Raw genomic sequence first — 25,896 nt, 5'->3', positions numbered from 1 at the left:
GGCTGAAACCACGCCCCTGGGCCCGCCCCCAAAACACTGCGTCGCTCAGCCCCGCCCCCGACAAAAAACCCCGGGACTTATGCGAGTCCCGGGGCTCTGCGTGCGCCGGCGCGCCTATGGAAAATAGGCGCGCCGGCGCGCAAGGCCCTGCTCGCGTAAATCCGCCCGGATTTACGCGAGCAGGGCTTTTAAAATCCGCCCCTATATGTATTTAAATTAGGGTCTGCAGCAAAAAGAGGCGTTAGGGACACTAGCACGTCCCTAGTGCCTCTTTTTGGACAGGAGCGGCGGCTGTCAGCGGGTTTGACAGCCGATGCTCAATTTTGCCTGCGTCTGTTCTCAAACCCGCTGACAGCCACGGGTTCGGAAACCGGCAAAATTGAGCGTCCAGTTTTCAACCCGTGAGCCACAGGCCCATTTTTAATTTTTTGGGTTTTTTTTAACTTTTGGGGCCTCTGACTTAATATCGCCATGATATTAAGTTGGAGGGTGCACAGAAAAGCAGTTTTTACTGCTTTTCTATGCACTTTCCCAGCACCGGCAGAAATTAACACCTACCTTTGGGTAGGCGCTATTTTCTGAAAGTAAAATGTGCGGCTTGGCTGCACATTTTGCTTTCTGAATTGCGCGGGAATACCTAATAGGGCCCTCAACATGCATTTGCATGTTGAGGGCACTATTAGCTTCGGGGGGGTTGGACGCACGTTTGACGCGCTATTACCCCTTACTGAATAAGGGGTAAAGATAGCGCGTCGAAAATGCGCATCCAAATGCAGGTTAACAGTGCGCTCCGCCGGAGTGCACTGTACTGTATCAGCCTGTTAGTGTGAATGCAGAAATCGGGGTGGTGCAGAAGCAGTTCTAAATCTGGTTGGCCAAACTCCCTTCCTCCAGGAAAAAAAAAAAAAGTGCCCCATGGTCTCATCCCCTCTCCCCACCCTCCCAAAGCTCTTTTTTTTTTTTTTTTTTTTTTTTAAATTGCCCTGTGGCCCCATTCTCTCCTATTCCCCCCTCCTCTGGCTGATCTTTTTTTTAAATTGCCTTGCAGCCCTATCTCCCACCCTCTTGAAAATTTCTCTAGAAAACAAATTGCCCCATAGCCAGCCATTAGCTGCCTAACTTCCTTTCCCAGTCTGAAAGTGTTTAATAAAAGGCCTGCCTGCCTCCTGCAGTGCAAAGAAGGATAGAGAGCTAGCTTAGGGATCCCTTTCCCCAGCTTTCCGTCCAAAAAAAAAAAAAGGTATTCATCCTATGCTAACTGGGTATCTGGATGGAAAACAAATCCTAGAATAATCTTGAAATCATAAAGTGCAGACTCTAGGTTCTCACCTTAATTAAGACGTTCTCAAAGCTGGTGGGGTTTGTAACATCATAGCAAATGAGGACAACGTGAGCGCTCTGATAGGAAAGCGGTCGAAGCCTGTCATAGTCATCCTGGCCTGAAACAGCAGGAAGGGGAAAGGGAATGAAGCACGGAGCCAGGCAGAAATATTTCTGGGGAAGCAGGGGGTGGTGACAGCCTGCAGGTTTATTGATCCACTAACATCCATTTAAAAACTATGCATTTTCCTTCATGATAACGTTTATTAATGCTGGGGAAAAGATGACCGAATCAAAGAGAGGAAATTTGGCACTAAGGATCAACTGGACTGTGTCCCTACAGCTATAAAAACAACCAAAAATGAAAACTGTTCCCCCCCCCCCCCCCCTCCTTCCTTCCAAATTCCCATACTGCTAACAGCACTTCCTTCCCTTAAATCCTAGCACTCCCTAGGGCCCATGCAATAAAATTAGTGGAAAGCGGGTGCTGACTTTTCAGTGCCCGCTTTCTTAGCCCACGCATGGCACCCGCAAGGGGGGGGGGGAGGGGCACCATACAATAAACAAATTGCTAGCGTGACCTTAACGCCTCCTTGCTAACGCGACCCCCGCGGTTACCGGCAGTCTGCCGGTTACGAACACCTACGCCTATAAACTCGGCGTCGGTTTTCATAACTGCAGCCTCATCAGTCATTATTACTAAAATAAGGGTTTATTAAATTAGGTTTATTTCAATTTTACAGTGGATAAGTACCACTGAATGATAGCTCACACTAGGGTAAGAAATGTCACTGTATTCAAGAATAAGATGGACATGATCCCAGCCACAAGAAAAATAAGTGGGTTTCTGGGACCGTGTGGATAGCAGACTCGATGAAGAGAAATGTACAATGCCTGGACCAGAAGAGGGAGGAGTCTGAAAAACACTTTTTTTTTTTCAGTCCAATTGCCCGTTTACATTCTGCTTGTACTCTCTCACAGGCAGCTTCCATCTTCCAATTGTCAATGTCAACTAATGAACTCTTTCCTATTTCCTACTGGAGCTCTTCTAGCAGCAAGGAGGTGTCTACAGAGAAGTTACTCACTGGCTCCAGGTCAGCAGGTATACACTGAGGTCGAGCAGATGCTTGTAGGACCTGTGTAACTCTGCCTTCCCTAAGATAAACAGAAATGCCAACCAAGACTGGCTCAGCCAATGCCCCATGAGCAGACGCCATCTGAAACTCTACCTGGAGGTTAGAAAGACAGTGGCTCAGAGGTAAAGGAGGCAGAGAGGCCTGTACTTTGTAAACAGAAGTTGGAGAAGTGGTTTGAACCTCGGCATATACTAGCAGCAGCCAAAGTCCACCATTATTCAAATGATGCCAAGCTTGTTCTTAATAATCCATTGGTAATGACTACCATTGGATCTCCCAGAAGAATTTGATTAAATGCCCAAGTACAAGTATCTCACGGATTTCTATTAAACCCACCTTTGGACACCAGTGGCCCTGGTTCTACCTTTGAAAGTGTAAGCAAGTTATGACTTTTACACATCTTTTTCTTCTGGCTTGGTTTGCAACGGCACCTTAAAGAAACACCAGTTACTTGGGTTTTGTTTTGTTTTTAATGTAAATATTACTACCCTTAACACGAGGCGAGGGGGGTAACCTGCACCCAGCACCAGTTGCTACCGTAAGAAATGTACTGGGCAGACTGGATGGCCTTTTTTAGGATGCAGAAAGCCTGCTCCTGTGTGTACAGGTGTATTTTGTGCTCAGTGCCTCTGCTGACATATGATCCCTCTGCTAGCGTTTCCCTCTCGCCCCCTTGCCTGGCCTCCTGGCCTCAGACAGGTTGGCAAGGAATGCGAACGATCAGGTGGGGCCGAGAGCAGGCGCAAGCCTCCTTACCTGCAGTGTCGTACAGATGGAGCACGACTTCCTTCTTGCCAAAGGCAATGCTGCTTGTATATTTCTCAAAGACTGAGGGTGCGTATTGCTGTTGGAATTAAACAGATTATATAGAGATATTAGGAAAGCCTGTACTTAGACAAGTTTAAGAGCTGTAACTGACAGGCGCAACAATAAAAAAAAAAAAAAAAATCCGGTTATCCAAGTCCTGATTCATGCAGCAGGGGCTGCCAGCGCTATACGGAAGGGAGGCAGTGATGCATGCACTCAAAGTGCTTCCAACCCCACAAGCGCACACTTCAAAATACAACTCACCAAATCCTAACGAAAACCTTTCGTGACCCCCTTTCTAACGAGCTAATAACGAAACAGCGCGGCGAGAGATGGCATTGCCAGAGCCGAAGCTTCTGCCCCCAAGCCCAGAGCCGGCGCTGGGAGACCTTCCCCTGGCCACTGCACCTCCCCGGCAGGGCTGAGTGGCTCCGCCGTCGCCCCCTGCCCGATGTCTCGCACGGGAGCGAGGCAAAGGGTCAAGTTCCCCCCCCCCCCTTCGGCGCTTCACTGAGGAGCCGCATCTCCTTTACCGGGGTGGGGCGGGGGGCGGCTGGGCCCTGGCCGGATCCATTAAACACGTGCCTGCGAGGGATCGGCGGCGAGCACGAGGGCAGGGGGCGCAGGACGGAGCGATCGCCCCCGCTCACCTCGGGGAAAGAGCCCTTGGCGTAAACCATGAGCAGCGAGGTTTTCCCGCAGCCTCCGTCGCCCACGACCACCACCTTCACTTGCCGCCCCTTGCTTTCCGTCATGGCTCCCCCCGTGGATGGTCCCGGGCGGGCAGTCAGCCGGTGCCGGTCTGCCTCCTCACGCTGCCGCTCAGCCGGCTCCCTGCGCTTGCTGCCCGCGCTCCGGAAGCGCCTGGAGGCGGCGCCTGCGATGGCCGGGGGGGGGGAGCTGGCCAGAGGGCAGCAGAAGCCACACGGGGTCGCTGTGCCACCATCACCCAGAACCCCTCCTGCTACACTGAAGCCAGGCCGGTGCTACCGGATGTGCGAACCATGCGATGGCACAGGGCGGCACACCCAGGGGAGCAGAGGTAGCCACTGTTGGGAAGATGTGCCCCAGCCAAAAAAAAGCCCAGCTTTGATGATCCAAAATTTAAAATTAAACCTCCCATCCCAACCTCACCTGCAGGTCCAAAATATCTAAGGTGCTCCTGCCCTGCCAGTATTTGAAAATGACACCTGCTGGTCCTGTGGCCAGAGCCATTTTGTTGTAGGGAGGCAGGGGAGTGGCCAGAACTACATTCTTGCAGGGACCCAAGGTCAACATGTGCTGGCACTGTGGCCAGCACCCCCCCCCCCTTCCTACTCTCACCCCCTAGCCCATCCTATGTGGGTCTTCAAGACAGTGGCCTTTTTCATTTGAGGCAATGCTCTTTATCTCCTGTCTGTCACCCTCTCCCTGCCCTGTCTCTGCTGTGTCTCACTCTCCCACTGTGGTTAATACAGCTACATTATACAAAGGCAGATCGCTCAGGATGCACAAGAGCTATTATATAAATAGGTTTCCAGCCTTCTACCCAGTCCAGGCATTCCTGAACTTTCAAGGCACTGCTAGGAAAGAGGATAATTTAAAATTAAACCTCCCGTCCCAAACTCACCTGCAGGTCCAAAATATCTAAATGGAGCATGACACTGCTGCTAGGGGTGGAGGCCTGAGGCAAAGGTGAGGGCAGACAGCCCATTCCCCTACCCCCATGCACTCCTTGCCTCTGGGTGGGGATGGCAGGCATGGGGGGGGGGGGAGAAGTGTGAGAGAAGAGTGCATAATAGCAAAAGGCATCCTGCCACAAGGTCTGGTACTATTCTGTATTGTCCTGGGTCAGATAACGTTTCTGGCCTGGTGGCAGGATGCGTTTTGCTATTATGCACTCTTCTCCCACCCACCCCCCATGCCTGCCATCCCCACCCAGAGGCAAGGAGTGCATGGGGGGGGGGGGGGGCTGTATGCCCTCACCTTTGCCTCAGGCCTCCACCCCTAGCGACAGTGTCATGTCCCATCTGAGTCAGCCCTTAAAGGTGCAGAAGGTAGAGGGCCTGGAGGCGCTGGAATCACTGCCAGTGCACGTCCTCTGCCCCTTTAAAAGGGATAACTTGAAGGGGAAACACCACTGCCCTTGAGCTGGAGTGTAAAGGTTTGAGGTCTCTTTTAAGACCATTATATAAACCCCGCATGGAGCTTGCAGTTCCACCCATACGATGAAGGGCTCATTTTGAAAGGGCAGCTCCTGGCAGGGTTTCTCTTCTGAGGATGCAGGGCTGCAGGAAGGCAGCTGGAACTTCTGCCAGATTTGGGACGCTACTTAAATGTGCTGACGAAAGTGAAGCGAAAGTTGTACTTACGTTTTGGTTTTCATTTCATTTCTTTATTTCACCCAGCTTTATTCTTGTGTTGTTTTTTTTTAACATGGGGGGGGGAGAGGTGCCGATTTCAGTTTTTACACAGGGGGGGGCAGGGCAGACGAACCTAGAGCCAACTGAGCGATCAGCCTGCTCCCCTCCTTATAGATACGCTGCCTCCCCTCCTTCTATACCCAGGAGCTGCTTCACGGTTAGCCTTCTCCCCCCCCCCCCCCCCCCCAATTAAACAGCAAGGCGCTGCTCCAGGTACAGCCCCATTCCCCTCCTTCCCTAAGAAGCAGCCCTGATGCCTCTTTAGGTGCACAGAGGAGCTGCATCCGGCTCCTTCCCAGGCACCTTCTGATCCTCCTGCTGGGCCCTGGGATCCTGGAACACCTTTTGTCAGGACTTAGAACCAAAACAAAAAAATACACTCCAGACTTTCTGCTTCATTTTATAACTCTGAAGGTGAGTAATAGTATGCAGACAGGCATTTATTTATTTACAGCATTTCTGTAACTCTTAAGACAGAGATGGAGTAAAGTTTCCAAGGCTAATGTTAAGTCTATGGGTATAAGCTGGAGTTCGGTGCCCGCACCTGTAGTTGGGATTTTCTGTGCAGAAAATATGATAAGTTCCTAGAGGAAAAATCCATAAATTATTACGGTAATTGATAAGCAATAGTAGCTTGTGATCTATCTAATGTTTGGGTAATTGCCAGGTACTTGTGACTTGGATTGGCCTCTGTTGGAAACAGGATGCTGGGCTTGATGGACCCTTGGTCTGACCCAGTATGGCACGTTCTTACTTAAGTTCTTATGTATGATTTACGTGCACAAGGCAAGTTTTCTGCGCAGGAAAGATTTTATGTTCACAAAAGTGCTTAGTTTTTTGTGCACAGAAATCATGAGTCCGAGAGACTTTTTTTTTTCCCACCAGAGATAAGAGTGTATGTTCTGTCTATGTGCCAGTGCACATTCAGGCCAATGCAATAAAGTGTGCTCAGCTGAGCACATGGCTTTACATGGGATTTCACGCACGTTTTGGACATGTCCATAACCCTCAATGCAATATGGGGATTAGCGCATCCAAACCACCGCGAAACTAATAGCATTCATCGCATGTAAATTCTATGTAGGTGAGTGCTATTAGCTAATCCCCGTGATTCAAAACATTTCCTGCACGGCCAATACACCCATTGCAACGCAGCAAATTTTACGCCAGCCCAAGGCTGCATTGGAAAAAAACCCAAAAAATCCTCTCTGTGATGCCTCCTCTTAGTATCATCGGGATACTAAGTAGGAGGAACCACATAAAGCACATCCAGGTTAAAAAAAAAAAAAAAAAGTCAAGGTGCCCAATATACACACACAAGATACATGGTCCAGGCCATATATATATATATATTTTTTTTTTTTAACTCCACTCCTTTTTAAATCAGGCCCTGAAATCAGAGGATGGGGGTGTAAGGACATTCCCTTTGCCCCTCTCTCTCCCTGCAAGCTCCCCACCATCAGCGTACATTTTAAGGTTGCATTCAACTGAAAAAATGTCTTTAATTAATATCATTGGCACAGCCATTTAGCCAAAGGAGTTTTCGGATCCCTATACGTTGAGAAGCAAAGGGATGAGTCAGGAAAAAGAGTCCTTGCATGTTCCTTAATTACACGGACACAACAAAGCAGTCTAAATATTTTTCAGCAAGCAGATTTCTAAAGCTGCACTATCAGACCCGCTAGCTGTTGCTCAGTAATTACAGAGGCCTGTCCTCTATCATTTAACTTCAGTGTAACAAATTGATGGCTTAACCGTACAGCAGATGGCGTCTGATTACTGCCAATTGTTTCTTCTGCAAGACAAGGAGTGGTGTTAAGTCTAATCTTTGGAGGGGCTAAGTTTAAGACAGAGTTGGCATGTCAGTGTTCGGAGGCTTTGAGAGCAGTAAGGCGTCAGGAAAGCTCCTGGGGCATGAATTGTAACCTCCCGTGGGTGACCTTGGGTGCACCCGTCTTTCTCCTCTTCCAGAGGGCCACGCTGACCAGGCACTCCCCAGCTCTCCATCCCACGGGCAGCTGCACGGATATCATGTGCAAAGAGCTCTGCCCTGATGAAGGGATGAACTGACGTCTTAACATCTGTTGATTATGTTGCATCCTACACACATCAGGCAGTAATTTTTTTTTTGCATAAGAATAAAGTATAAAAAGGGAAGCCACGAGAATGAAAACCCAGTCCATGAAACTGATCTATGACTATTTGAACTCTCTCAGGACAGCAGCTAGCCATTACTGTACACAGTACAAAAGAGCCAGCACTGCGTGTGCTTAGCTCTTTAAACAAGCACTAGTAGAGGGAAGGGCGAGTTGGGCAGGGCTGCCTTATCATTGTAACACAAGGCAGCAAGAGGCCCCCTGCTACCCTGCAAGGATGGAGCAGCTTCACACTTCCTGTTTTGGACTGGTTTTTCCTTTACTCGTGCAGTGTGCCTGAGCAAGCTTGACGTGTTCTTGCTGTCTCTTTATTCTGTACCAGTGCCCACTTTCGGTTCATGAAGTCCAGATATTTGCACCTCCATAGCAAGGGCTCCCTTACAGATTTCTGGAGCCCCAGCAAAATGTAATTTGCACTACTGGAAGTCTGTCTCCTTTAGTATAGGACCAAGGACAGAGAGGCCACAGTGAGCTCAGAGACCACATTCAGGGGGCCGATGCAGCATCGCGCGCGGTAAAACAGGCACTCGTATTGAGCGCCCACTTTCCTAACGCGCACCAACCACCTCTCCTGGGTGCTATATTTTAATGAGCTCTCACGCTAAAAAGGACAATCAAGGGAGACATTTTGCATCCCTAGTGCTCAACTGCATTGGGCACCCAGGACACATGCGGGGGAGGAGGGGCAGTGTACATAGTGTCTGTGTTTTGTGTGTGGTGGTGGAGTTTGGGACAACATTGCCAGGCAGAAAGTCTTACTATTTGTCTACACATCAGGAAGACCGGTTTTAGTTTATAAATTCAAATCTTCTACACTTAAGTTTAGCCAGCTGGAGACTTGGACTTTTTCTATGTAGTGATTTTTAGATATAGTTTTCCTAACCTGGAGGATCAGACTGTTGCTTTCGCATGAAGTATGTATGTCTCATGATTGGGGGAAAAGGAAAATTAGGTCTTATCTTTGATAATTTTCGTTCCTGTAGTACCAAGGATCAGTCCAGACTGCTGGGTTATGCCTCCCTTCCAGCAGATGGAGTCAGAGAGAAAACTGACAAGCACCACCCACATAACCCAGGGTGCCACCTGCGATCCCTCCGTATCATCGATATCAAAGCAGAAAGAATGGCCTTTGTGACCAAAAAATATATTGTACTGTAGCCCATTATGCGGAACCCGCTTTATAATCCAATGACTAGATCAAGTTAAAAACTAAACTGGTACAACATGAAGAACAACACAACCTGTAAAGGTACTGAGAACAACGAACTGGTGTGACTACCTGTTGAGAAAAGATCATGAATAGCTGAGCGGACTCTCCTGTGTACGGGCAGGCGTCTGGACTGATCCTTGGTACTACAGGAACGAAAATTATCGAAGGTAAGACCTAATTTTCCTTTCCCTGTACGTACCAGAATCAGTCCAGACTGCTGGGATGTTCCCGAGCCGTCCTAAATGGGGTGGGACCTGGAGAGTCCCGCGCGAAGCACACTGACGCCAAAGGAATCCACAGCTGGATCCCTTACATCCAACCGGTAATGCTTAGCAAACGTGTGCAAGGATTTCCATGTGGCTGCCCGACAAATCTCTTGAGGGGAGACACACTGGCTTTCTGCCCATGAAGGCGCCTGAGAGCGAAGAGAATGCGCCCTAATACCCTCCGGAACCGGGCGCCCACAACATATATAGGCAGAAGCAATTGCGTCCTTCAACCAGCGTGCGATAGTAGTTTTGGAAGCCTGGGCCCCCTTCTTGGGGCCATCCAACAACCAAAACGGATTAGTAACCTCCAAATATCGCAATAGGACCCGACGAACATCTAACTTTCTCAGATCTCGCCGGCGACAATGCCAGTAACAAGACTGTCTGGTTGACATGAAAAGTTGTGTGCCCTTGGGCAGAAAAGAAGGTACTGTTCGAAGATAAATACCCGAGTCCGAAATACGCATGAAAGGCTCCCGACAGGACAAGGCTCCCGACAGGACAAGTTCTGACACCCACAGAGCCGAAGTTATAGCAACGAGGAACACCGTTTTAAGCGTCAAGTCTTTAAGCGTTGCTCACTTCAAGGGTTCAAATGGGGGCTCACACAGGGAACGGAGAACCAAATTTAAACTCCAAGAAGGACAAACCGCTCGCAGTGGGGGTTTCAAATGCTTGGCCCCCTTCAAAAATCGCCTCATGTCCGGGTGAACTGAAAATGGGAATACAGTCAATTTTACCACAGAGGCTACCCAAGGCCGAAACCTGAACCTGGAGTGAGCTGTATGACAGACCCTTTCGCAATCCGTCCTGCAAAAAAGACAGGATATGAACAAGCCCACCATGGGGACAGATCGATCTTGTGACACCAGGAATCAAAGACCTTCCAAACCCGATCGTAGGTAAGCGATGTAGAAGTTTTTCTGGCTCGCAGAAGAGTGGAGATAACGGCTTCTGAATAACCTTTCCTTCTCAACCGCCTCCTTTCATAAGCCAGGCCGCTAGACAGAAGCAATCTGCCTGCTCTAAAGATACTGGACCCTGCCGTAGAAGGTTGGGCAGGTGACTGAGACGCAGTGGACCGTCCACCACCAGGTTGATCAGATTGGCGAACCATGGCCTTTGGGCCCACTCGGGAGCCACTAGAATCACCAGGCCCCGATGAGACTCTATGCGACGTAATACCTTTCCGATCAGCGGCCATGGAGGAAACACATAAAGAAGGACGCGCGGTGGCCAAGGAAGAACCAAGGCATCCACTCCTTCGGACCCGTGGTCCCGCCTGTGACTGAAGAAGCGAGCCGTCTTTGCGTTCCAACAAGTCGCCTTCAGGTCGAGGTGAGGAGTCCCCCAGCGTCTCGATATCATGCCCAATGCTTCCTCCGACAGTTCCCATTCCCTGGGATCCAATTGTTGTCGACTGAGGAAGTCCGCCTGAACGTTGTCGACTCCGGCGATGTGAGACGCTGCGATACGATTGAGGTGGTGCTCCGCCCACCTCATCAGCTTGTCGGCCTCGTCGGATACGGGACGACTTCTGGTGCCTCTTTGTCTGTTTATGTATGCCACGGTCGCATTGTCGGAGAGAATCCGTACCGCCTTGTTGTGCACCATGGGAAAGAAGTGCTGCAGAGCTAGCTGGACCGCTCTGGTCTCCAGCCTGTTGATGGACCACTGCGCTTGAGACGGAGTCCAAAGACCCTGAGCCGACCTCGACTGGCACACCGCCCCCCAACCGGAGAGGCTGGCATCAGTCGTTACCACTGTCCATTTGGGGCTCGCGAGGTCCACCCCTTTCAGTAGGTGCTCAACCTGGCTGGTTCGAGTAGAGACAAAGGGATCTGGTACTCTTCTGACTTGGGATCCCAATGCGAGAGTAGCGCCCTCTGCAACGGTCTCAGGTGCGCGAAGGCCCAAGGTACTAGTTCCAGGGTAGATGCCATATATCCAAGAACCTGTTGTCGCTCCCCTCCCCCACTGGGGAGGGGAGCGACAACAGCTGCCGAACTTGAAACATCAATCTGTCCATGCATTCGGGTGGTAAGGAAACTTTGCCCACCAGTGTATCGAAACGAGCCCCCAGGAACTCTATCACCTGGGTTGGGGTCAGCTGGCTCTTGGCATAGTTGACCACCCAGCCCAGTGACTGCAGCTGACACACCACCGACCGGACCGCTGCCCGGCAGTGCTCCTCTGATTTCGCTCGAATAAGCCAATTGTCCAGGTAGGGATGAACCAAAATGCCTTCCCGACGTAAGCTCACCGCTACTACCATGAGCACCTTGGTGAATGCTCAAGGTGCAGTCGCCAACCCAAAGGGAAGGGCACAAAACTGATAGTGTTGATCCAGGATCATAAACCTGAGAAAACGCTGATGGCTTTTCTGGATCCCTATGTGAAGATACGCCTCTGTCAGATCCAAAGAAGCTAAAAATTCTCCCTTGTGGACCTTCGCAATGACCGACCGTAAAGTTTCCATATGGAATGAGGCACCTGCAAGGCCCTGTTGACCCTCTTGAGATCCAAAATCGGACGAAAAGACCCATCTTTCTTTGGCACCACGAAATAGATGGAATAGCGACTGGTCCGGCGCTCCGATGGAGGAACTGGCGTGATGGCTCCTAGCGCCTGCAAGCAACGCAGAGTCTGAAGGACCACCTGCTGCTTTTGTGGTGGCCCGCAAGGTGACATCAGGAAAAGATCCCGGAGGGGACGAGCAAAATCCAAAGCGTAACCTCGACTTATAATATCCAGGACCCACCGATCCGATGTAACCTTGATCCATTCCTCTAGAAACAGGGAAAGCCGACCCCCTATCTTCGGGACAGAAGAATGGGTCGGCGTCTCTTCATTGGGCAGGCTTGTTGCTGGAGGCAAACACATGGCTCCCGGCCCGCTGAGGCCGTCTGCCCCGAAAGGAATAAGACCATGACTGTGCTCTGGAGGCCTGTTGTTTAGGGTTAGACCCACCCCGACCAGGCCAAAAGTGACGCTGCCCCTGATAACGGCCCCAATAGGCACCCTGGGAGTGGCCTGTTCTGGGCTTGTCCTCCGGCAGCTTATAAACTTTGTTGTCACCCAATGCTTTGATGAGCTGTCTGTCTTTCCCTTTGTTCTTTTTTTTGTTTTTCTCAGCTCACAGGAGGATGGCTCTGGGGGCAATCTCAGAGGAAAACACAAAACCTCTCTGAGGGAGGGGGAGAGTGACCGGCCCACCGGTAAATCCTCCCCCTCTTCTCACCAGGCTATGTGTGCCAAAGTCTCCGGGAACTGGCTATAGGGCAGTGCCCTGCCTCGCCTGCCCAACACAGCTGCTGTAGAAAACCGACAAAGCTTTGTTATTTTATTTACTTTTTTTTTTTTTAAATGATCCAGTCAAAAAGGGGAACAAGAATAAATGGTCTCTGTTTGTTTGTTTGTTTTTTCTTCTCAAACCTGGAGGGGCAAGGCCCCAGAATTTAGAGATCAGGACCGCAGGTTATGCCTCTCAATCTGCTGGAGTCAGAGAAGATACTGAGGGATCGCAGGTGGCACCCCGGGTTATCTGGGGGTGCTTTTCAGTTTTCTCTCGGACTCCCATCTGCTGGAAGGGAGGCATAACCCAACCGTCTGGACTGATCCTGGTACGAACAGGGAAGTAGCAGTTATCCAAAGGTGCTAGAGTGGCCCAGTAAAACTGAAATGCAGGTGCCAGGTTACCGAGATGCCTGATGAATGCTGTCGCAAGTGGAAACCCCACGCTGCCCTCTTGCTGTACACACAGACGACTCGCAGTATCACTTAATGCCAGCTCCGGGCCTGGCGCTAAATGTTCCCAGTTAATACGAGAGAGTTGGACAACGGGGAGGAGAGTAATAGCTAATACTGTCATCTACTTGGAGTTTACAAGAGGTGAGCGCTATTAGCTACATCTTTGTTTGGGCGCATGCTTTGGACACACTAATCCCCTTATTACATCGAGTGTTAATCTAGTACATCCAAAATGCACGTCCGACTGCGCATTAACCTGTACGCAGGGCTGGGCACACATTGCAGCATGGGCCTGCCAATGCGTTCTTGTAATTTAGCATAGAAATACACTTGTCAAATAAGTACTTCTGACTTTCTCAACTGTTTTATTCCATAAGTAGGGATTTTGTATTATTCCTGTATCTCATGTGCATTAGCTCTGTCTGACCTAGAGAAGTGCTGCATAGTCAGAAAATATGGCTGAAGAGGTATAATTTGCGGTCTTGTACTTGTGGCAAGAAGGAGAAATGTTAACTGCATGAAGCGGCAGTTACTACCCTTAACAGAAACAGGGGGGTAACCTGCACAGAGAGGCAGTTACTACCCTTAACCTGCACACAGGCCAATACAGTAAAGTGCGGCCGCGGTTACCCTGCTTCTAACCCGCTTTCTACTCACAATTTAGCCGCGTTAGTCCAACCCGTGATTCACTACAACCTTTAACCCATCCTTACCGCCTCTTTAAATCAGCGGGTAACCCTTTCCGCCCGCGGCATGTATATGAGATGTAAACGATCGGATTAGCTATTCCCTCCCATACAGTAATGCGCGGCCTGATTATCGCTTTTTAAACCTGCAGTTTTGCCGCGCGTTTAACCTGCTAATTTACCGCCTACCCCTACCCCTGCGTTAGTGTGGAGCGTCAGGCAAGCCGAGAGGAAATTTCACGGGCCACGGAGCAGCCCCAGCCAGCCCCGCTTCACTGCCTGACCCCCTAACTCCCCAGGACAAGACCGAGCAAACTTTCCGCCAGCCCCCACTCACCTGCCCTGGCCGCGTCCATCTCCCGCGCTGACAGCTCTGGAGCAGCCCCAGTCCTCTCTCCCCTCCTCCCGGGGGTAGCCGGCGGCGAAAGCGGCTTCGGCAGCCCGGGGTGGGTCAGGCGCTCCCCATGGCTCCCTATTCTCTAAAAGGTAATGAATGCACGCCGTGACCTCGGACGTCCAGCCGGGTGCTCAGGTCACGGCGTGCATTAATTACCTTTTAGAGAATAGGGAGCCATGGGGAGCGCCCGATCCGCCGAAGCCGCTCTCGCCACCGGCTGCCCCCGGGAGGAGGGGAGAGAGGACTGGGGCTGCTCCAGAGCTGTCAGCGCGGGAGATGGAAGCGGCCAGGGCAGGTGAGCGGGGACCTGGCCTGTTGAGAGGAAGGAGTCCTGGAAGGGGAGGAGTTAGGGGGTCAGTCAGGGGGTCAGTCAGCCCTTCTCCTGTATCCACTTCCTAGGACCTGTCATTTCAAATGTCATTTGCAATGACAGCGCACCCAGGATACTGTATAGGAGCTGTATAAGCGCCTATACAGTAAAATGGATTGCGCTTCATGGACACGTGTTGGACGCAACTAGTATTTGCATGCAATTTTAATACAGTATCAAGCGGTAGGTGATCCGGACTGTGCGTGCAGCAAACGCGGGTGTGCCCGGCCCTAACGCACCTCCTCCTACCGCTCCTTACTGTATCGGCCTGACAGAGAGGCAGTTACTACCCTTAACAGAAACATGAGGGTAACCTGCACAAAGCAGCAGTTACTACCCGTAATAGAAACATGAGGGTAACCTGCAAGGAGCAGCAGTTACTGCCCTTAACAGACACATGGGAGGTAACCTGCATGGAGTGGCAGTTGTTATCATGGGAAGCTTGCTGGGCAGATTGGATAGACCATTTGGTCTTTTTCCTGCTCTCATGACTATGGGTTTATATTAGCTTACTTCATAGAAACTAGCAGGATGGTGCAGGACTAGTTAGATAGTGACAGGTGTCATAGAAACCATGTATAATTGCTGTGCATTTAAATAGATGAGATGTTGATCCATGGAAAAAGGTTTGTATGCATGCAGAAAGTATATACAGTGCCAGTGTGTACGAGGTGTGATATGTTTTGAGAGCAGAATAGGATAAAAGACGGCGAGGAGACCATGTGACCTGATGATCGGGTAGGCTGTGCGCTGCCTGAGCTCCTGGCCCCCCCGCCGAAAATTTCGATACACCTGCACCCCCCCACGGAACGTGGCGCACCCAGCGGTACCGGGGATTTTTCAGACCACCATCGACAATTTTTTTGTCTCCCCGGAGCCTGGGATGGCGGCTAAGCCGCAGAGAAAAGAAAAAACCGCAAGTCGGCAGCCTGACAATAAAATGGCCGCCGCCAGCCCGCCGAGTCCCAGCCAACCTGCTGAAAAACCCGATCTGGTGGGGGAGGTCACCAACGCAGTGGTGCTTGCCTTGGAGCCCCGATTTTCTGAATTAGGACAGAAAATCACTGCTGGCAATGAAACTTTGCAAGAAATAAAGACACAGGGAGCTGAGACACAGCAAAGGATCGCCGATGTGGAAACAGAGACACAGACCCTTCATCATCAAAACACTATCTTAACACAAAAAATTGCCTCCCTGGAAAATAAAGTGGAAGATCTCGAAAACAGGTCCAGAAGAAACAACATCAGGTTTGTGGGGATCCCAGAGGCAGTCCAGGAAAGGGATCTGGCTAAAAAGTTGGAAACATGGCTGATACAGGAGCTGGGCTTAGTGGAATTGGCTGGCACAGTAGTGGTTGAAAGAGCGCACAGACTGGGGACTCGGACTCAGGAAGCTTCTAGACCCAGGGTGGTAATTGCTAGATTTTTAAATTTCTGCCACAAAACAGCTATTATGCAAGCTTACAGACGTTGTGCTAACTTGTCCTATGAGGGTAGCCGGGTAATGATTTTTCAGGATTACTCGGCGGCAGTCTCTGCTAGGCGCAGGGAATTCTCCCCTATCTGTGCAGACCTCTTCAATCGAAAGATTAAGTTCAGTCTTCAATATCCAGCTAAACTCAGACTGGAGTATCAAGGAACTTGGCGCTGTTTTGAATCAGCAGCAGAGGTGAAGCAGTTCATAGCTGAACATTTGAGTCCCAGCTGAACTTTCTAAGTGCTCTATATACTAAGTTATCCTCTAGATGGCGAGAGGAACAGTGCCTCACGTGGGTGGGGTCTCTGCCCTTCTCTGGTTTCTGGGTTCAGAGCTCAATTTATGTTCTATCTTTAATAGGTTGCAAGTTGGTGAATATCTTTTAGTTTATATTGTCATGACGGTCGGTGTGGGGGAGCCGGCGGGGAATATTCAGGTGGTCTCGTGCCTCCATTCCTGGAGGACTGTACTGGGTATTTAGGGGATTATTGGGATCTCAGGGGGGGGGAAGGGGGAGGGATGCGGGAAAGTGTTGATGTTTTTTTATATTGGGGGCAGCGGATTGAAGTTATTAGAGACCTTTTAACATTTATGGGCAGAGGACGCATATTTTTGATCCTTATATGGTTCCAAACGGGGGTGCCCCTAGGCTGGGGGGGGTGTCTCCTATGGGTGTATACTGGGGAAGCTGCTGAAGAGTTATTCGCCTATCCAATTATACCTTATGGCTGAAAAACTAAGATGTATTTCCTTGAATGTCGCAGGTTTGGGGTCCCCGATAAAAAGGGCAAAGGTTTTGCAATCGCTCAGACGCCATAACGCACAAGTAGCATTTACTACACTTACACTTGTACAGGAAACCCATCTGACTGCAGTAGAAAGCCGGAAACTAACCAGAGACTGGGTGGCCAAGGTTTACTACTCTCCGGCAGTGCATAGAAAGGCAGGGGTGGCCATCTTATTAGGGAAAAATACAGTTTTTGAAGAAACACAAGTGATCTCTGATACAGAGGGCAGATATCTCCTGGTGACAGGGAAGCTATTTGGTACAGACATCACTCTATGCAATGTGTATGCACCAAATAATTACCAACATAGTTTTTTCACCAACCTGGTGCAATTAATCTTATTACATAAAAAAGGTTTGCTCATGCTGGCAGGAGACTTCAATCAGGTACTTGACCCGAGTTTAGACCGCTCCAATCCCGGCATGCATATACGGGCAACGGCACATAAGGGTTTACCGTACCTCTGTCAACAACTGCAGGTAATAGATCCTTGGAGAGTGCTTCACCCTGACACCAGAAATTACACCCATATTGCCAGAGCACATACTTCCATGTCTAGGATAGACTATTTTTTTGTTTCACCACAATGCTTCAATAAAATTAGTGCAGCCGAGATTGGGCCAGAGGAATGTTCGGATCATGCAATGATCTGGGTAGATGCAGGTTTGGGCGGGCCCCTTAGGTCCAGGCAGAGATGGCGCTTCCCGGCGCATCTCTCTGATGACACAGGCTTCCGAACCTGCCTCCAGGAAAAATGGAAGGACTATCTCCTCCATAATTCACAACATCAGGACAATCCGACCCTTTTCTGGGAGGCAAGTAAAGCCACTTTACGGGGCGAGATCATCGCTTATGTAATCCGACAAAAGAAGTTAGCCAGTACGCAACTTATTGAGTTGGGGAAGGAAGTGCAAAAAGCTAGGCGTCGGTTGATAGCTAACCCGACTGCCCAAACAAAGAAGGCTCACAGAGATTTATTATACACCTTAAATTGTTATATTCATCAGCGAACTCAACAGGATATCCTGTATTATTCACATAAATTATATCGTTATGGGAACAAAATGGGTAAATTACTCGCGAACCAAGTCCGAGCACATCGAGGCTCTGCGTTTATTGCAGCCCTCAAGGATGATAAGGGGAACAGGCATACTTCAGGCCAAAAAATTTGCGAATTATTTAGACAATTTTATGAGAATCTTTATACTAACGAATCACAGTATACTGATGGGACAGCGGAACAGTCTTTCTTTAGCAAGCTTCCTTTACCTACACTCACTACTGAGCAATTAGCCTTTTTGAATGCTCCGATTACTATACAGGAAATTCAGGAGGGTATCAGCTCTAGTCAGGCTCATAAAGCACCAGGTCCCGATGGCTTAAATGCAGATTATTACAAGCTTTTAAAAGATGACATAGGAGAGACTTTACAGTCTTATTTCTCAGCAGTTGCGCGGGAGGGGTTTACGGAAGCTGCCACCACGGCTTTTATCACTGTGCTACCAAAAGGCGGTAAGGATCCCCTCCTTCCGGCTTCCTACAGACCGATTTCATTGCTGAACTATGACACCAAGCTCTTTGCTAGGATATTTGCCACGCGCATGAGTGGGATTCTACCCCATTTAATTTCGCCTCATCAGGTGGGATTTGTACAGGGCAGAAAGGCTAGCCGACATCTCCTTAGTCTTTGGGTGGCTATGACACACTGCTCCTTCCATAATATCCCAGCTTTGGCGGTTGGTTTTGATGCTGAGAAGGCGTTCGATCGGGTGGCCTGGGATTATCTATTCTCAGTTTTACAGAGATTTGGGTTCCAAGGCCCAATTCTACAAAATATCCGGATGCTGTATCAGCATCCACGCTCCATCATAGTGGCCAATGGCTTGTTGTCTACCCCATTTGCGCTACATAGGGGAGTCAGGCAGGGGTGCCCTCTCTCTCCCATCCTATACATCCTATCCCTGGATCCTTTGTTACGAGCCATTAATGCCAATGAGGGAATAAAGGGCTTCAAGGTGGGCAAGGAAACATTTAAAATTGCGGCGTTTGCTGATGATGTCCTTCTTTTCGTGGAAGACCCAGCTACCTCATTACCAACTGCATTGCAATTACAAACACAATTTGGCACGTTCTCAGGTTTAAAAATCAACAAGGATAAATCAGAAGCGATTGACGTTACAGGGCAGATACGTGCGACCTGGCCCGGAGCTTTCCCACTTAAATGGGTTACATCTACAATGAGGTACCTGGGTATCCACATACCACTTGATATAAGAAACATATATACAGTGAACTTCCAACCATTACTAGCCAAAACAAAGCAGAAATTACAAGATTGGATGACCTTACCCCTCTCCTTGTCTGGAAGAATACAACTTTTCAAAATGATCGAACTGCCAAAATGGCTTTATGTTATGCAGATGCTACCAGTCTGGATTCCCGATTCCCATATCAAGGAGCTCCATAACATACTGCGACGCTTTCTGTGGTGTAATAAAAAGGCCAGAATTGGTCTGCAGACACTCATGCGCCCTATCCACGAAGGTGGACTGACATGCCCTAATCTTCATCGTTACAACGTGGCTAATTTGCTGTGTCATATTAGAGACTGGGTTGGATCTACGGACGCTCTCATCCTGAAGAGATTGCTACAGGCCTGGTGTCAGCCAGTAACCCTGGGAAATATCTTAGTGGCCAGGACTCCCTCCCTACCGGAGCATATTCGGTTCTTTCCCTATTTTGCAGCTTGCCGTCTAGCGTGGAAGAGAACTTGTTCACAACTTCACATCTCCTGGAAGACACTGAACTATGCTACTATTGTGGGACTTCCTGCTTTTTCCCCTAGTTGGGAAAACTTTACTTTCCTCCATTGGAGAGCCTCCGGGCTTACTCATGTAGCTCAGCTCCTGGATGCTACTGGCACCCAATTAAGCTCCTTTGCCGACTTACGTGCCACCTTTGGATTGCCACAGAGTGACCTTTTCGCTTATCTACAAATCCGGCATTTTTTGCAAACCTGGGAAGGTCACCCGATCTCAGTTTTGGACCAGGAGGTCCTGGACAAATTTTTCGCCCCCCGGCAACAACAAATGTCATGTGCCTCCATGATGAAAAATCTAGTCCCTTTGGAGACTTCAAGCAGACTTGTAACGTTGGCAACTCTATGGTCCCAAGACATGTCTCGGCCCATCCTGGCATCCCAGTTGGCAAACTGTTTTAAATGTATCCCGAAAAGCGTGGAAAATGTGCAATTACGAGAATCCCATTATAAGCTGTTGCACCGAACTTATATTGCTCCAAATGTGGCTTATAAATGGAAGATAACCAATTCCACAGCATGCTTAAAATGCACAGCGGGCGTGGCGACGTTATACCATAATTTCTGGGATTGCCCGAAAATCCAAAAGCTATGGGAACAGATTCTTCGATATCTAAGTCAGCTCCTGGCGAGGGACTTGCCAAAGGATCCTGCTGCTTGTATACTGCATCTTATTCCAGATTCCCCACAGGAAAAGAGCCACGGATTTCAACAGGCTTTTTTACGTAAGGCCTTTCTCCTGACCAGCCAAACAATCCTTTCCAAGTGGACCGTTCTGGATCCTCCGACAATGTTGCAGTGGCGGCTGCGCCTACACAAACTGGCGATTTATGAGCATTTGTCGGCGAAAAAAGCGTCCTCAACAAAGAAATATGATCTTTACCTGGATATCTGGAACCCATATCTATGTTCTCTGAATCCTCGGGCACGCAGCAAAATTTTAGACTTAACGGTTTAGGCTTTAGGCCCCGTGGTCTGGGAGGCTGCGGTTCAATGATATCAGCGCTCCGTACCCTGAGACGGTGGGGCTTCTCTGTGCCTTTAGCAGACTCAACACAGTCAGACTCAATACAGTCCAGTTCTCACAGTTTTTGGCCTTCTCTAGACCTCAAGATGTTCATAGTTATGTTTATTTTTAACTGCTGCCTCTACATAGTGTTTGTGGGTGGGGACGGGAGGGGAAGGGGAGATGGATGAGGGTATATGGACAAAATGGTTTGCCTTCACCTTCTGGTATTCATGTGTATTCCTTTTAGCATCCCTAATGGTCTTATAGGTTGCTGCGGCGGTACTTACCGTCGGTACTCATCATCATGAGGGGATTACTTTTGCAGTTTATTTCCATGCATTATTCTGTTGTCTGTATATGTTCCTGATGTTGAATTTTAAAATAAAAGTTACCAAAAAAAAAAAAAAAAAAAAAGACGGCAGAAGTGTTGCAGAAGGTACAAAACAGCATTCTTTAAAGGGCTGGCATCAATCTTCAGCAGAAGTGGCTCTGGCCCTTTAAAAGTGTCCTTTGCATGTTAAAGTTTAGCCAATGTCTTCTATTTTGTTGGCGAGGGTAGCCAAGAAACTAAAAGTTTGTTGCAGTAAGCTTTCCTATTCTGAAATTACACAGTCTGGGTAAACAAATAAGCATGGGTGGAGCTTGTTTGTTACTACGGTTAATACCCCAAATCAATTAAGCCTGATACTTCACTTTCAATACATATCCAGAGTAGCTCTCTGCTTCAACGGCAGGGGGGGACGAAGAAAAGTGGATTTATATTCAGATAACAACCAACAAGGACTGAATTGCACAGGCTGGGTAAACAAATATGCGTGGGAGTAACTTGCTTATTGCGGCGGTTACTACCCCTAACCAATTACGCTAGATACTTCACTTAGCTGCAGCTCCAGCACTGCTTTCTACATCAATTGTGGGGGTGGAAGGGAAATAGAACCAAAAGGTTACTAAAGGCCAAGAGTAACATAAGTATGAGAGATTAAAAAAAAAAAAAAGTGTGAAAGCTTGCTGGGCAGACTAGATGGGCCATTTGGTCTTCTTCTGCCGTTGTTTCTATGAACCCAAAAAGCACAAAGGAAGGCGATCTATAAAAGCCGTCAGGATGAACAAAAGGATAGATGCCAATAGTCTTATATAATTCCTTTATTGAAGTGGAGACACAAGGGTAGCCCGACTCTGGCCGAGTTTCGTCGTCTGAAAACAGCTGCCTCAGGGGCTTACATATATTCTCTTGAGTTCCCAGTTTAAGTTTAAACAGATTGTATATAGAGGATCATATAGACCACTATATGATCCACAACAGTATTGATTCTTTTCAACGCATTCACGAAAGAATCTCCACTTGGGCGGTCAAACATCAACATTTCTCTGAGGGGATGTAATAGACGCTGCATGCTGGTAGCAGTCCTGCTCAGACTTATTCTAGCCTCACATAAAAGCAGATTCTGGTTTTAGGGTTGCTGTAGGCAGCTAAAAGGCATTTATGGGCATGGCTGTGGATGGAGCAGAGAGCATTAGTGAAGCACAGAAGGTATCTCCTCCTGCAGGCTCTATCTTGTTCAGGTCATGAGCAATATTTTCTTTTATTGACTACCATATTCTGTGACAGTGCCTGTTTAGCAAAACCAGAATACTTTTCTGTTTCTTACCCTCCAACGTTAAAATAAACTTGACAAAAAGCAAACTAGCTGTACAAGCTAGCAACATGGGTGTGACCTACACTGGTTATTGCAAACGTTGGGTAACATCTCTGCATTTCCTATTGCCCAACTCTTGGTGTGACCACCAGCAAAACTTAAGAAACAGCAGCTATTGTTACAGAAAAGCGGCTGTTGGTTAAGACAACCTTTTTTTTTTTTTTTTTTTTTTTTTTAAATTAAATCTGCCCATTCTAGCTCCCCATATAGAACCGTATCTCACACATTTGTAATAGGATTGCCGATGGGTTTTTTTTCTCCTCTCTGAAACAATCTCATTGAAATTAGTAGGAAGAATAGCTCTTTACAAAGGTTAGCAGAACAGGCAGTGTTAGTGTGATGGAACCTCTCCAGCCTTGTGTGCAGTCAGGTAAATTGCACCTTCCATCTCAATTAGAACAGAGGCCGGTTCTTTCACTTTGCTTATGGAATTTGTATATGTTTCATGATTAAAAATATAATCAAATGTAATTCTCCACCTTGAACTGTTTAAGGTTCACTGAATTATAAATAAAGGTGGTTTAAACTGATTGACTGAGCTACAGCCCCATAGGGCCCATGCAATACAGTGTGTGCAGCTAGAGTGCACAGTATAACCCGTAGTTGGACGCAGGTTGTATAGGCGCTAACTAACACTGGTTGCATAACTAACCTTTAACTTCTCAGCATTCCCACAAGTTGAACAGAAAAAGCTAAAAAAAAAAAAAGGTTGCATAACTAACCTTTATGCAAAAGGGGATTAGCACCTCCACAACACGCATCCAATGCGGGGCAAAACCAATAGCTTTCATCACATACGAATGCATGTGAATGAGGCTATTAGCTAGTCACTCTGAATGCAAAAAAAAAAAAAAAGTGAGTGCGTCTAAGATGCACATTTTTGTGCTCAGAAATTAACACCTGCTCTGACCAGGCATTAACTTGTCAGCATTCCCACAAGTTGAACAGAAAAGCTAAAAAAAAAAAGAAAAAAAAAAAAAAAGTTTTTCTGTAAATCCTCCTATTTAATATCATTGCAATATTATTAAGTAGGAAGAACAAATATTAAAAAAAAAACAAAACGCGAACATCGGTCGGGTTCAGGAAATGGATGCTCAATTAACCAGCATCCTTTTCCTGAACTCCTGGCTGTGCACCGATTAGGAAAACAGACGCCAATAAATTCAGCATTGCTACCGTGAGTGGCCGACCACTCGTGGGCTCCCCTAATTTAAATATTGCATGGCGCCCCCAGGCGCATTAAGAAAGCGGGTACTTTCAGTGCACAAATATTGCATCGACCCCCATGCTCTTTGCATTCATGACTGACTGGGGCTATTTCCACCTCTTTAAAATCCACTCCTATCACATAATCCTCATCCTGTGGCCACAAACCCCAGCTCCTTCTGCAACTAGGTTAACATGGACCCTAAGTTTGGCTACTGTGTGGCACCAGTTCACTATGATGAAATCCTTTGCCCCAGGGCCTGTGAATATAGACTTTGCAGCATTCGCAGCCGGCCCAAAGAGACTTGAGCCAGGAACTAACCCAGGCCTTGCTCTTTTTTTTTCTTTTGTGCATTTTGAAGACTTTCCTAAAACTAAGACTGACACGTGCGTTTTCTTATAAACAGAAAAATACTGCCCTGCGAAAACATAATCTTGTCATTTTACTACATGTTCCTTGGGGCACCCCACCCCCTTTTTTTTTTTTTAAGCTACCACAATCCTCCTTCTCAGCCCATATTCGAAAGATCAGAATCTCCTTCCCAGCTTGGAAGCAAAGCTCCTTATATAGAGTAGGGTCTTATACATCTTTTTACCAAACCTGATAAGCACATTGCATTCTCTTGCCTGAAGAACTGAACAAACAAGAATTAAATTGCAAAAGGTACTCAAAAAGTAAACACTTCAGCAACATTGCATTAGGAGACTATGTGTAGGCCTCGAAGAAACCTAACCCACAGGTCACCGTCTAGACCAATGATAAAGCCAATCATCAACAGCTGAATCTCTCCATGCAAATACGTTTTCAGAGGCACTGCACACAGGCTTTGAAAATAAAAAACTTTATTACATATGACATTACTAAGACAAACAAGATTACACTGCTCCAAAAAGGATCTGATCCCTGTGTACAGCAGCTTCCTCCGGGGGATAAATAGTACTAGAACAGAAATGGATCACGGGCAGTCACCTTCCTTCTTACTCCGTTTAACACCGTGCTGAGAGGGCTGCTGGATTTCTTCCTTCCTCTCCCACTCACTTTAACCCATCATTTGTCTTAGCCGAGTGTCAATGGCTCATGAAGTCACTAGAAACACGGGATTGGCTCCTCGCTGTTTCATCATCATCTCCGCCCTGGCTTCCCCTGTTTAGAGCTTTTAAGGACTAAAGAAAACACAATAGTAGGCTGGTGATTAGGAAAAACAAACTCCCTCCCTCCCACAGTGAACACTGTTGTTGCTGTCTCTTCTCAATTCTTCAAAAAAAAACAAAAAAAAAAGAGACTGCCAATAACACCTAATGCTGGATAGAAAACCCGAATCGTTTCATATTTTAAAACCTAAGCGTTATTTCAAAGCACAAATTCCTTCATCTCCAATTAGAATATAATTACTTAATACGTTTGTGGTTTACCCACCGACTCTGCTTACATCCCCCCCCCCCGCCCCCTCCTGAAGTGACGGTCCCCTGTCATTCTGTATTTTATACTGTACAATCTCATTTGCATGACTGACACCACAATACTCTTCTAGAAGTAGAATACTTACATTTTTATTCCCTAACTCAAAAGGGGGCTTCCACCCTCTAAAATTCCCCAAGCCTATATAAACAGTACAACCCCCCCCCCCCCCCCCCCAGCCTGTCCTGTTTTGTAACCACCTGAACAAAACAGATTTAGGCCGATTTTGGTGACAGCCTTAGTCCAAGATCATCTTCTTTCTTTCTTTTTTTTGGGGGGGGGGGGGGGGGATTATCAACAGATGCAAGCTACATTCAACTATTTAAGCATTTTTTTCTTATTATTGCAAACCAGCCTGAAAATAGAAATCGAACATTTATCATCTGACACTTGAATGGCACAGAAGTTCTCCTAAAATATTTAAATATATACAGAAATTAACCCAGAACTCATGCCATGGCTGTAAGCGGGAACAGGAGCACACAATTCCTGAAAAAATGCTGTGCATTATATGAGGTCTCAAAATTTCTTTCTAGGATATCTATTTACTAACTCGCACCGAGCAGTAACATCCGTTATGGCACGCTTAGTGAAGAGGCCCCGCTGCCGTACATAACGCGCCTTACTGCGCATCGCAGTTTAGTAAAGGTCACTCAACACTGTCTGCGAGACATCTTCTGGTGACAATAAGTGGGGGGGGGAGGAGGGATTATTTCTTCAATATTTTGTTTATAATTTCAGCAAAATTAAAATTGTTGAACAGATGGATTTAAATTACCAACTCTATTTTGATATAAATCTCTCTTAACTGAGAGGACATTATTACAATTAATATTTTTAGAGGGGTAAAGCAATCGCACTGAGCAAAAATCATTTTTACTACGTTCAGATTTCAGTCTATAGAGTGAATTATTTACGACCTGGTTACTCATCTATGCA

General features: G+C 47.7%; 1 protein-coding gene across 2 annotated transcripts in view; it reads right to left on the bottom strand.

Moving 5' to 3' along the window:
* RHOF (ras homolog family member F, filopodia associated) overlaps window positions 1-25,896 on the bottom strand; it is a 37,193-nt gene that overhangs the window by 4,994 nt on the left and 6,303 nt on the right. Inside the window, exons 1-3 of one of the 2 annotated variants that reach the window (XM_029571123.1) lie at window positions 3,914-4,903; window positions 3,213-3,300; window positions 1,330-1,439 (exon numbers count right to left, since the gene is read on the bottom strand). In XM_029571123.1, the coding sequence (XP_029426983.1) occupies window positions 1,330-1,439; window positions 3,213-3,300; window positions 3,914-4,018 (303 nt within the window). In that variant the 5' untranslated portion in view covers window positions 4,019-4,903. Of the gene's footprint in view, window positions 1-1,329; window positions 1,440-3,212; window positions 3,301-3,913; window positions 4,904-25,896 lie in introns of those variants that run through there. The other variant, XM_029571124.1, reaches the window with a different exon arrangement.

Source organism: Rhinatrema bivittatum, chromosome 11 (genome assembly GCF_901001135.1).
Source record: "Rhinatrema bivittatum chromosome 11, aRhiBiv1.1, whole genome shotgun sequence".
NCBI lineage: Eukaryota > Metazoa > Chordata > Amphibia > Gymnophiona > Rhinatrematidae > Rhinatrema > Rhinatrema bivittatum.
Note: the sequence above shows the minus strand (reverse complement) of the source record. Positions and strands in the feature narration are given on the sequence as shown.